General features: G+C 34.8%; 1 protein-coding gene across 34 annotated transcripts in view; it reads right to left on the bottom strand.

The window, feature by feature from the left end:
* Positions 1-1378: 1378 nt before the first annotated feature.
* The window catches only part of eya1 (EYA transcriptional coactivator and phosphatase 1), a 272169-nt gene continuing 255529 nt past the window's right edge, over positions 1379-18018 (bottom strand). For 33 of the 34 annotated variants that reach the window (XM_087308133.1, XM_087308138.1, XM_087308135.1 and 30 more), the window contains 6 exons: positions 10951-11009; positions 10706-10866; positions 10408-10522; positions 9794-9915; positions 9060-9160; positions 1379-3801 (listed from right to left, as the gene is read on the bottom strand). In XM_087308133.1, coding sequence (XP_087164259.1) covers positions 3721-3801; positions 9060-9160; positions 9794-9915; positions 10408-10522; positions 10706-10866; positions 10951-11009 — 639 coding nt within the window. In that variant the 3' untranslated portion in view covers positions 1379-3720. 34 annotated transcript variants of the gene reach the window in all.

Below are 18018 nucleotides of genomic sequence, written 5' to 3'. Positions count from 1 at the left end.
AGCTTGACAGATTTTGACAACTTGTTCACCATTTTTGTATGTAACAACATAAGTAATGTAATGAGGACGATTAGTTTAATATTGAAAGACAATTCAGCATTAACACGTTTAGTTAATCTTGACTGACATGACACAAGCGAATAATAATGTTGTAAAACAGCAGAGAGTTGTATGAAAGCAATTGATGCATGCAGCATTTACAATTTGTTGGAAGGAATGAGAAACTGCTACTATGATGTGCTCAAATGACTAACTATTTTGAAAAATGCATTAACTGTTGTGCAGATGTTAATAGTGTTGTGAGACATGCACCGAAGCAATTGAGAATAAACTTTAAACCCCTTTGTTTCACACACACGTCTTGTTGAACTATTAAGTGAACATTACTGTGCATTTTCCTTGCCTTCTGTGTTTTTGACCCTCACTTTGATTTGTTTGTTTACGTTGTATACTTCTCACCTTTTTGACCATCTGCCTGTTATTTTGACTACGACTCTGGATTGCCTGTGTACATCTGTTTGCCCCTGCATTGATCGTTGCTTGCCCAACCATTCTCTCAATAAACCTGTATTTGGATCTGCACTCTGTTCTCTGCATCAATTCACGTGACAGAAGACTCAGCCACTTCAGTGTTTTTGTATGCTGACTTTATAGTCCTCGTAATCAGTCCATGATGAGCCTCCGGCTGTGAGTGTGTGCAATCAGTGGAGTCTGGAACATGTGTGTGTGTGTGTGAGAGGTGCATGACTGGGATTTGTAGCTCATTTGCGCTCTTCAGTAACCTTTGGGTGATGTCACGAATACTATGTCCATATCTTTTACAGTCTATGATCTTCAGTCACAAAAATAGAACCAAACTGGCAAAATACACAAAAACATTCACGTTTTTGGCAGAAAACGTCATATAAATGCTGAGACATACAGTATAGCATCATCTATGCATCTGGAAGCGAAATCAACTAAAAATGTTGATAATAAATGTACACTCTGAAATCCCACATATTGTTTTAACAGTTGCTTTGCACAGAGATGAGAGCCTTTTTATAGGGGATTACATCAGTTACAATGTTTCAAACAAAAGTGCCTTACATGACGTGTTGTCTGAGAATCTGTCGGGGGCAAAATGCTGAATTGCAGACCACCGAATGACAGAAGAGGCCACATTCCCATAATAAAACAGATTTAAAAAGACTTTTATAAAGTCATCCTGTGCATGTAAAATGTTAATATAATGATCTCTGGACAAACATCAGATACTCCTACAAGTACCATCAGATGTCTGCCATTCTAAAAACCAAACAGTTAACAAATACAAACTCCATAGCAGAAAATTGCAGAGGCACCATTTCAATTGCTCGCAAAAAGGGGGAAAATTGCATGTAACAGTTCACAAATCAGTTTTTATTAATTTAAACACAATCAAATAATAAATGTCAAAAACATCTGTACACATCTTTTTTTCTTTCTTTTTTTTGCAGACACAACAAACTGTGTTTCACAATGAGACCCACATAAACTGTAAATTATTTCCAGTTTGCATTATGATTGCATCATTTGTTTAAAAAAAATGCTGTGGTAAATCTAGAAAACATCTATTGTTACTGTGATCTAGCAGCAAAATGTGATTCCCCAGTAATGGGGGCGATATGGAGGGGAAGGGGTGGCGGGCGATGCAATACGAAAGGCTGAAATTGTAAATGTGCTGAGAAAAACTAGGCCAGAAAAGACGACCTCACCTGCAGGAGCCGAACATCATCATCATGTGCCGGGAGGGAAAATTAAAAACAGATCGAGTTAGCTGGGGAAATTCACAGTCGATAGCACATGTATGTTCTCAACTCCATTGCATGTGTGTGTGTAGGTGTGAGTGAGTAGTGGCTTTCTTAAAGTCTAAGAGCTAAAGTTTCCAGTCCACCGATACCTTAGAACTACCAATATGCATCATGAAAATTCGACTACAGCGATTTCCAAGTGGACACAATCAAAATAAAAAGACTACTTCATACAAAAATTACACTTGCTGTACAAGAGTTGCTGTTGTACAAAAGATAATAAAAGCTTATTTAAGCTTAATTCCCCATCCAGGACGCTCCGACTCGGGATAATATTAGGGAACACAGACATTTACAATCAGTTTTGAAAGCTTGACATTCAGAAGATTATTATTGTTGGTATTATTAATGTTACGCTGATTATGTTCTTCGTTGGAGTTTGAGCTACAGTCTGGACTTAAATTAATTTCCACCATTCATCAGTCTCACCACCAGAAATCTACTACACTGCAAAACAATGATTTTCTTACTTAGATTTTGTGTCTTGTTTTTAGTTCAAATTTCTAAAAATTCTTAGATCAAGAAGAATTTTCTAAACAAGCAAAACATATTGTCTTGTTTTAAGAAACAATATGCCAAAATGAATTGAGTTTTTCCTTTAAACAAGCAAAATAATCTGCCAATGGGGTAATAAAATTATTTTTTAAAGTCAAAAGGAAAAACAAGGTTATTTTGCTTACCCCATTTGCAGATTATGTAGCTTTTTTAAAATTAAAAACTCACTTAATATTAGCATATTATTTCTGAAAAAAACTTCTTGATCTAAGAATATTTAGATATATGGACTTGAAAGAAAACAAAAAAATCTAAGCATAAAACTTTTTTGCAATAAGAAATAAAACATTACTAAAAAGAGAAAAAAAAAAGTAATTATTGACACGTGACATCCATGCTTTTGGTCATGACAAAAAATTATCACAAAAAAACAAAACCTTATCTACACTTATTTATTGAATGAAAACGTCAACACTTTCAAGCTTTGCGCGAGCTACTGCGCAAACGCCTTTATGTACTTAAGTACTTCCATGAAACAGCTTTCCACAGCATGTACCTTAATCAATATAGGAAGGAATAGTCCAGTGATTACAAATTTACACACACAACAGAACAAAAAAATGCCTGTACACGATTGTCTCTGCAATGTAAATAACATTTCCTTAAATTTGTAGTTTTTTTTTCTTCCTTAAATTACTTAGAAAATCCATTTTTCGTGTTTCCTCCATAAACTTCTTGTTCAAGAAGTAATCAAAGTACTTGATCTGAAAAGGCACAAGTCTTTCTAAAACAAATTGCCTTTTTTTATTAGGGCCAGTGCCACTCCACAAAGTCTCTGGGATTATAAATAAGAAGCGAAGGACATCCTGGACAATAGGGAGAGCTGGCAAAACGAGGAAAAAGAAAAGCAAGGGGCCTTGCCCGACAGTCTTTGTACCATCGTTTAAAAAAAAAGACATGAAGAGACAAAACATTACACCAAGTCGCAGTGGGATCGGAGTCCTGCTGAGTTCCAAAGGCATCGGTAGCTCAGTTTTTGTCACAGGTGTGAACCCTTGCCGAGTCCCCCCGCGTAGACAGGGCTGTAAAACATTTTGATGGCTTCGGAAAAAAAAAAAAAGCCAATTCACAGTAACCAGGGCCAGCAGCTGCAGTGCCATAAATTCACTCTCCTCCACTTCGAAAAAGGTTTAGGGTTAAGACGAATTGCGGCCATGTGTCAACACGCTGAGTCTCTCTCTGTATGTTTGAATGTGAACATTTTTTATTTTTTATTTTTTTTGGTCTGGTGCTATCAGAACGCAGACGCTCGGGCGACGCAGCAGGCTGATGGTGCTGGGTCTGCAGGGGCCCCTGAATGGCCCGGGGACGGAGCAACGGGGCCGTCACAGTGCTACAAATACTCCAGGTCCAGAGCGTGGTGCAGGGCCATGAGGTCAGAGTGACTAGAGATCCTCCAGAAAGGCATGTTGTGCTGGAAAGACACAGAGGGAAAGAGAGAGAGTGAAAATAAAGAAACACAAAACCTGCAATGAATACTTGACTTAGGAAAACAATCACGCCCATGAGTGCCGTCTGAACAGCCTCGATGGGCCGTAACATCACACGGGACTTGAGAAGAGGAAGTGTTTACAAACTACAAGCACCAAAGCGGCACCCGTACCTGTGAGATCATTCACTAAATAGCATTTTAGATAGTATGAATAATAACGGCAATTTTTGAGAGGGATTTATGTTGGTTTTGTTTTCAGTTCAAATATTATCAGGCAGTGTAACCATCAACTTCTCATGTATACATTAATTTTCATTTATACATCTTTATTAATCAGGGGTCACCACAGTGGAATAAACTGCCAACCATCAAGTAAACAAAAAAAATAAAAAAATAGATGACATATTTTGGTAACACTTTGGAATAATGGGCCATTGGTTAATGCATATGCTAACATTAAATAACCTTGTAAACCATTATTAACCATAGTTCAACATTAACTAATGCATGTTAACATAATGAATGTTAGCATTAGTCAATGCACTGAGAGTAACATGAACTAACATTATTTACTATAACAGCATTATGAATACAACAATAAATACAATATAAAATGTATTACTAACAGTTTGTTCTTGTTAGTAAATACATTAACTAATGGATTTTTTTTTTTAAATTATTTTAAAGTGTTACTCACATGGTACATACACCTTAAATGAAGAAGTAAATGAATGAAGAAGTACCTTAAATAAATGAAGAAGTATTATTATTATTTTTTTTAGCATAAACATCACTTTTTTTAAGAATTATCATGAATTAATATTATTCGTTCCTAATTCTTATTACATTTTTTTTTGAGTCTCATTATACTTTTGCAACCTGAACTAATCTTGCTTGGTCAAAGGTCAAATTAGATATTTTAAGAAACTTATGAACCTTGACACAGTCATAATGGTCTGCAGGGGTCCCTTTTATAGCATCATTTCCTGTTTTAGCTTTTTTTTCTTGTACGTTTCTACCTGATAATTGGCAAATAAATGCTCCAATATTAATAAATACATATTTGTTTAATAAATATTTATACATTTGAATCAATTTTAATAAAGTTAAAAAACAAATACAATAAAAATAGGACACATAAAACAAGTAAGAACCATCATGAAATAAATCATAGGATTTTATGACTTCTTAGGAAAAAGGAACACCTGGTGGGAAATAACTGTTGACCGCACTATATATACTGCGAGGGAAAAATAAATGAAAATATCACAGACTACCTGAAAACTGCTCTGCATTTACTGAGTTTATTAGGTAAAGTTGTAAGTAAAATGTTGAAAATGTATTTATTATTTTATTATTTTATTTCAAATAAATTTATTTATTTATTTATTTATTTATTTATTTATTTATTTATTTATTTATTTATTTATTTATTTATTTATTTGTTTTATTTATTTTTTATTTATTTATTCATTCATTTAAATTATACTTGGTCAGAAAAATATATATGTTCCATACTGGGTAAAAAATAAAATATTACAATTGATATATTAGAATTGTGTTATTATAAAAACCTCAAATAATACAATACATACTTTTACATTACTAAGAAGACATACTTTCATATTACTAATGAAACAGTGTTTTATTTTTGTGATTATACAGTTAAAGTCAGAATTATTAGACCCCTTTTTTTCTTTTTAAAATATTTCCCAAATTAATTTTAACAGGACAAGGTAATTTTCACAGTATGTCTATATATTTTTTTTTCATTTGTAAAAAGTCTTTATTAGTTTTATTTAAAAGTTTTATTAGTCTTGTTGTTTTATTTTTGATAGAATGAAAGCATTTTTACATTAAAAAAACAAAACATTTTAAGGTCAAAATAAATTGTTAGCCATCATTATACAATAACTTGCCTAATTACTCTCACCTGCCTAGTTAACCTAATTAACCCAGTTAAGCCTTTAAATATCACTTTAAGCTGTATAGAAGTGTCTTGAAAAATATATAGTCAAATATTATTTACTGTCATCATGGCAAAGATCAAATAATTCAGTTATTAGAAATTGTTAAAAATAATATTAAAAATATAATTATATAAAAATATATAAAAATCTCTCTGTTAAACGTATTTTTGGGAAAAATTAATCAGGGGGGCTAATAATTCTGACTCAACTGTATATATATTTTACCCACCACTGCATATTTTTCATGTCTTTTTTTTACTTCTAAAGTAAAAAAATTAGTTTTAAAATGCATATAAACATGACTGAAAACAAAACACCTTTTTGTTATGGTGTGCAACATTAAACAATTGTTAACATACCAATTTTTTCATTCGTAATTCAGAATAAATGTCATAAGAGAAAACCCATCATCAACTCCAGGAAAAAACAAAAAACAAAAACCAGACTTTTCAAGTGGTCTTTTCATTTTTCCCCTAGCTGTACAGCACCTCTGGATAAACATATCCGGACACAACATTGCAAATGAGACATTGTTCCTAAGAGAGGCCACGGGGAAATATGATTCTGCCAGAATGAAAGAAGCTTGTCAGCTCCGAGTCGTCCACACACAAACCATTACTGAGTCTTATCAAAGGTATAGCCTCTCTCAGGCATATGTTCCGCTTAGAGAAGCTTGCACTGACCCTTAAAAGACTCTTTTCTTTTGTTTTGTAAATTGTCTTTGCTTTTAACTTTAAAAGCCAGAGATGGTATCTCTGTTTGCCTCGGTCGAGTTATTAAGTAGAGGGGAATTGTTTCTGGGATACGATAGAAAAAATAAAGTATACAAAGGTTTGACTTTGCTTTGGTGGTTTAATACAAAGTCACCCTTGACACTAACGTTGTATCTGACAAAACTGTGGCATTTTGTATCAAGCTGGCTTTCTTAACCGCCAAGGACTTATTAAAATCCTCTGTGCTACAAGTACATCTAAACCATTTGTGGCGGAGGAAATGGGGACTGACAAGTAGAACTTAAACTTCCCATGTACACATTCCTTGCATGATTAATTGACAACATGGAACTAATCAGTTGGCACAGTATAATAAAGAATCAAATCAACGCTGTTTTAACCTTTCTGAACAACAGCCTGCTTTGAAAATTAATTACATACTGCATAATTTCAGCTTCTGAGGTGGTTTATATACATTGAGAAAAAAAGTTGGCAGACATTCCGAATACACTGGTGGCAGGTAACATAGATATTCTAGTTTGAACAACAGGAACGGAGGAAAACAACTCTCCCGCTGCAAAAAAATGCATTTCTTGCTTTAAATTTTATCTTGTTTCAAGTCTAGATTTAAAAACAAAATAATCTTAAATCAAGAAGCTTGTTCTAGACAAGTAAGAAAATATCTTGCCTTCAGATGTAATGTCAAAATTAAGTTAGTTTTTCCTATCTCCCAATGGGGTATGTAAAATAATCTTGCTTTGGGTTTGATATAAGATTACTTTACTTACCCCACTGGCAGATTATTTAGCTTGTTTTAATTAAAAACCTACTTAATTTATACTTATTATTTCTGAAAACAAAATAATATTTTTTTTTTATCTGTAATATTTAATATTAATATTACTATTTAGCTTTTTGATTTAAGAATTCATAGATGTCTGGACTAGAAATAAGACAATTTATTTTTTGTCTGCTCTTCTGACAGTCCTAATGTTCTTCTGAATATCCTCAATGGGCTATATGCACATGGACCTTTAATTTCCAAACAGGCAGCCCAAGGGGCTCCGGTCAACTGTCTTTCAATTACAAAACTGTCATGTTTAAGATCTGATTTCTTTATAACCAGAGATCTTCACTGGCTGTTATACGAAATGAAGAAGGTCTCAGATCTGACAAGAAATACTGCATTAAATTGCAATTCCTGCCATGTCTTTAAAATATGACAGTTTATTTTACCCCAGTATTTTCAATGGAATTTCTGCACTAGCCTGTTGCTATTGTTGATCTTTCATCTCGTTTTACGTTTGATCAACTAATTAAGTGCTTTATTTAACTGAATGTATTGTAATTGCATTACAACATCAATGCTGTAAAAACAACCTTGTGAAATTGAAAATAGTCTCATTAAGCTTTCACTGTAGGTTAATCGTTGGCTTCAAAACTCTAGCTGTGATCTAACAATGATTTAAACCTCTTAAACGCATGTTGTATTCATGACTGCTTCTGTTCTATTCATGCCTGAGAGGACTTGTCTAGCATTACCAATGGGACAGTCTCACAATGTATGTCATCTCGGCCTACTTTACATTTGAGCTATCAAGGAAATTACCATAACAACAAACATTGATTACAATGTTGAATTACTGTTTCTACATTTTCAGAGAACGGACTTAAAGGTGAGGTCTTGGAAAATGCTGTTAGTCTGAAAGCACTGAAAGCCAATAACGCACCCAACAAATCGGTATCTAAAGCTACGCTTCCTGAATGCATGAACTACATAACGTTACTACAATATGTAACGTAACATTTACCAGAGATAAAACTTTATAGTGCAGTTAATAACTACAAAATCAAACTTATAAAAAAAAAAAAGAATGTAGAGTGTTTTTTTCCAGCCGTGCTCTTGCCAAACTGTGATTGAGCTATAATGCTTTATGCGCAAACAAGATGCGCAGAGGTATGCAATTACATATTTTGACAGACAGGTTGAACAACTGATCATTACGTTTGGACTGAACGTTTTGATTAGACAAACTTTTCCTGGTCCTATACCTTCCACAGAATCTTAAAATACATCTGACCACTTAAGTTAATGGCTGCCTTGAGTATGTGAAGATAAGTTCAACCAGTATAAAATGTTTCTGAAGACAATCAAACTGTACTTTAAATAAATAAATAAATAAATAAATAAGGTTTTTCTTAGAGGTTTTGTCTTGTTTTTAGAAAGAAGCATTTTTAGACGAGTAAAAATGTTTTGTGTTCAGAAATAATAAGTCAGAAATGAAGTTAATTTTGCTTACCTCCACTGGCAGATAATTTAGCTTGTTTAATGGATAACCCCACTTAATTTTGACTTCTTTCTCAAAACAAAGTAACACTTGCTACGTGTCTAGAAAATGCTTCTTGATTTTAGAAATGTCAGATATTTGGACTTGAAACAAGTTAAAAACTAAGTAATTAAAGCATTTTTTTTTTTTTTTGCAATGCACCCACTGCACCTTTTAGAAATTGAAAGTTTAACGGAAATGGAGCATAAAGATTTTAGTAGACCTCATACCTTTTTCGAGCCTTGCTCCTCCTCCACACCGTCCCCCACCACCACATAAACAACTTTTCTCCCAAACCTCTGGATTACTCTCTCGAAGCAGCTCTCTTTTCCTGCGGAGAGAAGAAACAGGTTTAGTTTGCTGTGGAAAGCAAAGGAAGCCACATCCAAGACCAAGTCCCGGTGAGGAGCTCTTTAAATACCCAATAAGTTACACAAAATTACGCAGTGTAAACACTTTGCCTTGGCTTGGAGATTCGATAAGATCGATGCCCAGATAAAAGCAGCCTGAGAAGCATTAAGTGTGTCTTATTCCTCCCAGAACATGGGACAAATGGAGTTTAACAAGCTAAATCAACCTCACATGCAAATTCCACAGCGAGGGAGGCGCAAACTAAAGTACGAAAGTAAAGGTTGGTGTTTATTTTGCATTCGAAAAAGTGGAGAGACTCGAAAGAAGAGAAAAAAATGTCAAAGTGGAATGACATAAATTTGCCGAAGTGGTTTCATATGTAGACCTGAAAAGGAGAGGCCCGGTTGAGGCTGAGCTCCAAGAAAATAATCCCAGCCTGATTAGACCTCTTCCTGAACATCAACCCTCTCGTGTGTCCGCCACTTCTGCAGCCTAACCCAATCACACGCCATGTGTCTCTTGATGTTTACATGTAACATCGCCGTAATTATGGCCACACTCCAATCGAGTCCATTCATGGACACAGGTAGATCAGTACTGAGGTCACACTTACCTATTTTAGTGGCGCTATAAATGTTTTCAATTGGAAATACTACTCCCAGTCCGTACAGGAGGACCTTGGCGAGGGCAGGTATGAGCTGTGTTGTGGTCACTAAGATGTTCACACAGTTTGATCTGTAATTGAAAGGGAAATTATGTGAAGTTAAGGGAGGACAAGCTTAAAGATGAATCAATAAAGGGATAGTTTACTTAACAATGGAAAACACCTCATCATTTATTCTCTCTCATGTGAGTTTCTTTCTTCTAAGGAACATAAAAGAAGATATGCTGTACAATGCTGGGTGCTGGGACTCATTGACTTCCAATAGTAGAAAAAAACAAATAATATTGAACTCGATGAGTCCCAGCAACCAGAATTGTTCAAAATATCTTCCCTTGTGTTTAACCAAAGATTAAAGTAGGTGAGTAAATTATGACATATATTTTATTTTGGTGAATTTTCCCTTAAACCATTCACAAAATAATTGGTGGCTAAAAATGCTGTTTCTTAAAATAATAATCATCCTTAAGGGCACTGGAGTATGAAGCGCACCATTATTCATGCCTCTCGCTGATTTATGTGTATCACTGATGGGCTCTATATAATTTGCTCGTGCTAAGGCCTACCTTGAGTGGATTAATGTTAGTGCTTTCAGTGCCAGTGTTAACCAGGAGTCAGTCAGGGCTTCAATTTCTGCTCGCAATTGCAACCAGGCTTCCCTTTTGGCCGGGCCAAGCAGACCTGAAATGAACAGAAACATTGTTTGAGTTGGACCGTCCCGCAAATACTTTAAGAAATTTCGAAATTTACTCAGACCAAGTGGTTTCTACATAAGGGATTATTTGAGAAACCTATGAGTGCTTTTGTTGACACGCCACCCCTCTTCCCTAGCAATTTTAGCAAAGCAGTTTATTGGGGGATTACCTCCGACGTTATTTTTATAGGTGGTGTAAATTTCTTTTACTCGTCTGTAGCGGAACGCGAGCTTTCTCATCCAGTCCACGCCTCCTCGTACGCCGGTGGCCAGACACAGGTTGGCACTGGTGGCAGCAGCGTGGAATCCGTCTGTGCTAAAATTATATGTGCTAAACAGAGAGGAGAGAAAGAGACAATGAGTTTGACTTCGGTCAAAGTAAACTGTGAAATGGCTAATACTGTGCTAAGTGTACCTTAAATCCTGCCCATTGTCATCCGACGACACATCGTCAATATGGACTTGATCGCATTCCTGAAAACAAGCAGCAACAACACGATGAGCTGATTGGATTATTAAAACATAGTGATTTAGTGATTGGTGCTCATGTGCAGAACTTTGTAAGATTTGGCAGCTTGAATCCATGAAGTGAATAATGTCAACAACTGAGGAATTCCCAACTGAAGGCTAAGCTCAAATCAACCCTCAACCACTTCCAGCCTCTAACCCCCCACCTGCTAAATCTTAATAAAAATAAACACCATCATCAGGGGACCGGGGTCCAACCCATTTGGCCACTACCACTAGGGGGATCTCTCGATATACACATCTGCTGGTACGCAGACTCAGTTGGGATGGGACCGGGACTCTCAGGAGGTGAAAGCGGCCTCTTGGTGTTAGATGTGCTAGTCCAGAGAACGGTGCCTGAACAAAGAGATAGCTGTGGGATAATGAGAGCGTCTGTGCCCCCTTCAGGGTCTCCACTTCTTGGAGAGGCTGAATGATTCTGCAGCTCAGAGCTGATTCAGCCAGTGTACACAGTAACACAAACCAGACTTTCTGGTAAATGTAACGTACTAGAAAAATTGAACCTGATGCTAACCGCCAATGAAATTATGACCTCTGATTGCTGCCGAGCCACACACCAACACAGCCCGAGGCCAGCTTTTCGGAGAAAGCAGACTGAAAATCTGTTATTAGTTTTCCATTTATAGTCCTCTCTCTCTCCCCCTCCCCACACAAACGCTCTGGATGTTAGTGAGCAGGACCTGAGCATGCAAATCAAACACAAAATCTCATGGAAACATGGAATGGGTAGGAATGTCCGAAAATCATATGAAAACCGAAATTATTTATTTACCGTGCTCAGCATATATAAATACACCCCAAACAAATTTATCTTTTAAATTCATTTTTTTTGCTTGGAAGATGTACACAATATTATATTTGTGCATATACATAAGATTAGTCAGTACTGAAGGCAAGTCTGAAGCTTATATAATAAAAAACTATATATATTTTAGAAAAATATTAAATGCAAATTTAAAAAAGCGGAAAAATCAAGAGAAGCAAAACAATTGAATACTTTTGTTGAAGTTTTGTAGATTATATATTTTTTGCAATATTTTGCTTGAATTTAATTGTATTATCTTTCAATATCTAAATATGTTTAGCGACTAAAATATTATTTTAATAAATATGTCTGTTTAATAAATCTGTATTGTTTAAATGCACCAAAATACATTGCCTATATCCACAGAGAAATGGATATTCATTTTCAAAATGGGGTATATATATATATATATATATATATATATATATATATATATATATATAAATATATATATATATATATATATATATATATATATATATATATATATATATATATATATTCTTTAGAATATTTTCTTTTGTGTTTAACAGAACAAAGAAACTCAGTAAATAAATTAATGATGAAACAATAATTTTTTTTGCTGACCTATCCTGAACTACAAACACTAATAAATAAAGTAAACTGCAGTAGATGTAAACTGATATTACCAACTTCTTTATTCTTATTTAACTCTCCTGTTGATCAAAAAATGACCAGTGAACATTTAACAGCAGAAAACAAAGCTACAATATGCTTTTTAATCTTGAAGTTTGGTTATTTTTTACTAAAATAGCCCAACTTTAGAAAAAAAAAAATCTATTTTTATAAAGACATATAAGCACACACACAAAAAAATAAAAAATAAATAATCAAGGATATTAAGGAAGGAAGGACATTAAGTGATTGTAAACTATTTATTAGGGCTGAATCTAAGCAAACAAATTAAGTTGAACATTAATAAATTATTTAGTTTTATAAATTCAACCATATAAATTGTTAGCGACAATTTTGCATTCATATATATATAAACACATTCACAAACACATAATCACACGCACACACAAATACAACAATACCGATACTTTGAGCATTAGAAATTGTACTAATGCTTGTTAGCAAAGAAACATGGGTGTCCACGTATTAAACATTGATAAAATACTGCACACTGACAAGGGGAAACCAAGACATTTACAGTTTGTGAGGAACATTAAGGTTGTTTCTTCATGCAAAATAGATTTGAGGATTGAAAAATAATTTGGCTGCTTTATTTTAGAGGTTTAGTGCAGGCAGATCATAAATATAAACATTAGTTAATGCATCATTGACCTTCAGAACAAAAGAAATTTAGTGTAAAACTTAAACGTGTTCAACTTTAATCTTACAATTTACTTGGTAATCGAATATTAGAAGGCGTAATTTCTTTTAGCCATTATTTAGAATTTCCTTTCCACAGCTTTAATCCTTTTAATTAAGTTTCAACAGGCTGCTAAGACACAAAAATACCATCAAAAAAAGGACTTCCTTGTTTTAACTCGATCTGAACCTGGCCAAATGCTGACGTTATTGCATTCCTGCCTAATGCTACAGCAGGGTAGGGGTAAGCGCTTCAGACCGTAAACCTTTTTTATTTTACTGGTTCCCCTCTGAACAAATTTTTCATCTCTCTGGATTTGTGGGGAGAGGGAGGGGAGAGCGACGTGAAGAGAAACTCAAACCAGCTGTTCTTTAACAGAATTAAAATCTTGACCCCCAACCCTTGCTCTAATGCAGCCATTCTCTCGCCAAGCCTCTCCCAGCAAGCCCCGAGATCCAAAGAGGAAAAGACTTTGACCCTGTGCCCTGCTCCTCCTCTCCAGGGCTCCACAGGCCCAGATAAGGGGGAGGACGGCTGGAAGTTTGTGTGAGGGGGGGTGAGATGGGGTGACCTCACATGGAGAACTCCGAGTGTTACAGGGCCAAAAGATGGACTGCCAATTGCAGCCGCGACTCAGGAACACCTCCAGCTATTTGTGTAATCTGTTTCTAGATAGTCAGCAGTGGATCTGTAATACTTTTGAAGCACCAATTTGTTTCCCGAAGAGGACCTTTGGACAGGCCAAAATCATTACAGAAAGCCGGGGCCTCCGTCAAAACGCTTAATCCTGAGTATTAACTGTTATGATGACAAATGCGCCGTTTCGGATAAATAAAACATGGCGCATCTGAAAGATTTCCAACCAAAGTACAATGTAAGGGGCCGTTTGGTCAGAGTGTGGTTTTGCTTTGAAAAACTGAGATGCAGAAAGTTAGATGGGGTAAAATAAAAATGCATGCATTTTTAGAACGTTGTGTCATGGACAAGTATAACCGTCAAACATGTCAGCTTAAAACACATTTACATAGATAAACAAGTGTATATATACATATGTCATGACAGTCTGGAGTATATGTAAACATGACAGACTTTAATATGTTCCAGTCAAAGCAGGCCCTGAAAACAGTGATTTGGTAACATTGTTGGTAACATTTGAAGGGTTGTTCATAAAACTGTCATGACATTTTTATAATCATGACTTAACAAAAATCAAGAATATGGAGATTTTATGCATGATTATGACAACTGTCAATAAGTGTCATTAGCTCAGTTATGGAATTTTAAATGCAAAGGTGACATTGTTTGAGAATTCTTTGATAAGTCAACTTGACAATTAAGACAACATACAGTAACTTGTCATTAATCTGTCATAAACATGGTGGTCATAAGACAATAATAATTGTGCCATAAATATTTTCTGATAAATTTCTAAATTAATTTGTCATTAAACATTCTTAGTTAAAAGTGTCAATACAGTACTGCTTCCCACAGGTTTAAAATATATGTGTGGTGGTAGCTGTATTGAAACACACCTTTTACCCACAGCACACGGTTTCCTACACATATATATATACACACACAGCAAATCAGAAATAAATTACATAAAAGAATAAAAACATGTATGAAATAAAAATATTAAAAGTATAAAAATTACAAGAATAAAAAGTATAGATTATTTAAATAAGGCAGACGAGTTAATCAACCCTTTCTAACAGTGTACAAACATTTTGTAGCCAGTTTAGAAGTAATACTGCCCTCTCTGAGTATACCCAAATAATTATCTGAGTAGAATGTCTGCTTTAAATCTGTTGATACTGCCCTTTTAATAATCACTTCAATAAAGCACTGCTAAACTGTGTCAAACAATTTTGTAACATCACCACCAATATTTAATGACTTGTTTAATTTGTACCACAGTTGAGGTCAAGAAAATATGAATTATGCTGTTATAAAATGACCTCAGGACAATCATGTTTATGACAGATTTATGACAAGGTATGTAATGGTAATGTCAAGTTTTCATGACAAAGACATCTTAAACAATGCCATCTTTGCATTTAAAATGACAATTAATGACAGTTGTCATAAGCATGCGTAAAATATTCATATTCATAAAATAGGTCATATCATGCTTACAAATGTTTCTTGTGAATCTTATAAATGCCTCGTTCAACTAAATTGTTATCAGATAGTTAAAACCTATTCTTTTAAATATAAATCCATTACTACAGGGAAGCAAGCAAGTTAAAAACATCCAATCACACAAAACTATCCAGCGAAACCGCATTCCAGCAGTTGTTCCAGTGCGTGCAGCTGGTTGAGTCTCTTAACACGTTATCATCTCCTTTCGACGACATTACCGCATGTTTACATTGCCTTTTAATTCGCTGGTTATTACGACACACAATTAACAGTCATGTTTGTGGGCTTCCAGACCTCCGGGATGAAAGTGAGGGCAGAGAAAGAATGCACAACCTCCAGCAATTACTGCTCACAGCTGGAGCCCACATAAACCACTTGACTGGCACTCTTGTAGCGGCACCCGGGCCCTAATGGAGCCGCCGGGGCCTGATGTCTTACAGTAACTCATGAGACTCATTAGAGCAGCTTCTTAAGCACTCGTAAACACCGTTAAGCCTAATGACCGAGGATGGGCCAGCTTTAAGTGCTTTAGTACAGCATGTGGTTGATTTCAAGGGTGGCTGAAGGTATCTGCAAGAAGGTGCTGTGTTGGAAGGATGGGATGGTGGATATATTGCATGAAGTCTGTGGTATTATTGAGCCAGTGGTAAAGAGTTTGTTGAGGTAATTTGGTTGTAATTTGGTTAATGATGTATAGGAGCATTTATGATTAAGTAAAAAAAAAAATTCAACACAACATCTTGAAGGTTTTGTGTGGATTTCTAATTTAAGAAAAATATGACAAGAAAAATCCTGGAAATCATCACTGTACATACTCAGGGCTTGACATTGACTTTTTCAATCACCAGCCACTGTGGCTAGTAGATTTCCGACATTACTAGCCAATCGCTATTTTTACTAGCCACAATTTTGTAGTAGAGAAAATATATTTTATATGCTAAAGTTTGACTTTGAAATGCTAAATGACTTGATTTAGATTTTGCATTATGTCCACATGCCACTTCATTCATTTTATTTTTTGTGCATGAGCTTGCTCAATGTGCATGAGCAAATGGGTAGTGTCGCATTGCAAATAGTTTTTACTTTACATGACTTTCAGGGCTCAAAATTAAGAATTTACCAAACTTTTCTTTGACCACACCAAAAATAAATGAATTGTTTCTTAGCCACAAATTTTAGATAATGTGTTAAAACTAACAAAATATAGCTGTATACATGTACTTTTTAATTCAACAAATCTTTTAGATTAAAAAAAAATAATTATTGTCATGTATCTAAAATATGCGCAGTAACCTCTCCTCACTAAAGGTCCCAGATCAGCAGTTAGCTACACATAAATGGGGAGTTAATCTCATATTAAAGCAATGTTTTTGTAAATGATGATAATTAAACCATATTAACAAAAATAACTAAGCAAAATAAAGCAGGTAAAAAACAAACCGTGTGTGATAATGAAAGGATGTTCACGCGCACACGGTAAACGTTTATAATCTGTTCAAAGAATGGTCAAATTGAAAGAAATATATTTTTAAAATCTTGAGCACCACCAATCTTGTGGTGCACCATCATCACTTTTTGTCCAGTCTATTTCGAGCACGCTTTTTAACAGATCGCGCGCCTCACATCCCCTGTGTGAGCGAGTGATCATCTCCGCATTCGTTATTCACCTGCTTTCTTTTGCTTGAGCAAACATAATTATCTTTGTCAGTCATGCTGCTTCTCTATTCTAAGATTGCATTTGGACGAATATTGGGCCATCTTTATTGTCGAACCCTGCTTTCAAGAAAACTACCATTTGAAAAGTATTTTTAACCAGCCAAAGTGGCTAGTGGGAGTGTCAGTCTAACCTTCCACAGCTGAAATCTACCCGCATTTGGCGGGTGTCAATGTCAAGCCCTAAATCTAATTCATGTACTGTAAATTTTAATTTAATTACACTAAATATAATATGATAAAAACTACTCAAAATAATTTTTTTTTACATATTAAAAATGAAAACAGAAAAAATAAAATACAAGGTCAAATATATTTCAAGTAATATTTTAAACATTATATACATACAGTAGTAGGCCAACATTTGAAACTTTGTTTTTTTTTAAATAAATAGTGGCAAAGCAAAACTAATAAAACTGTTGTTAAAATATATTTCCACTAATATATTTTTCTTCTGTAAAACTATTTGATTTCTTATAATATGTGGATATTTATATAACCATAACATAACTGTCAGTCAGATATATATTAAAATATATATTATATTAAAATATATTATACAATATTTTTATACAATGTTTTCTTATTTTATAAATGTAAAAATGAATAAATGGAATAGGAAAGTTACCCTCCCCCCACCCCCCAAAAAATCCTGTCTAGATTTAGTATAAAAACATAAGATAATAAAACATAATATAATATAATTCCTTCATTTATTCATTTTCTTTTCAGCTTAGTCTCTTTATTAATCCGGGGTTGCCACAGCGGAATGAACCGCCAACTTATCCAGCACGTTTTTACGCAGCGGATGCCCTTCCAGCCACAACCCATCTCTGGGAAACATCCACACACACACTCAATCACACACTAATATACTACGAACAATTTAGCCTACCCAATTCACCGTACTGCATGTCTTTGGACTGTGCATGGGGGAAACTGGAGCACCCGGAGAAAAA

Source organism: Danio rerio, chromosome 24 (assembly GCF_052040795.2).
Source record: "Danio rerio strain M-AB ecotype USA chromosome 24, GRCz13ab, whole genome shotgun sequence".
Classification (NCBI taxonomy): Eukaryota; Metazoa; Chordata; class Actinopteri; order Cypriniformes; family Danionidae; genus Danio; species Danio rerio.
This window is presented reverse-complemented; position numbering and strand designations above follow the sequence as displayed.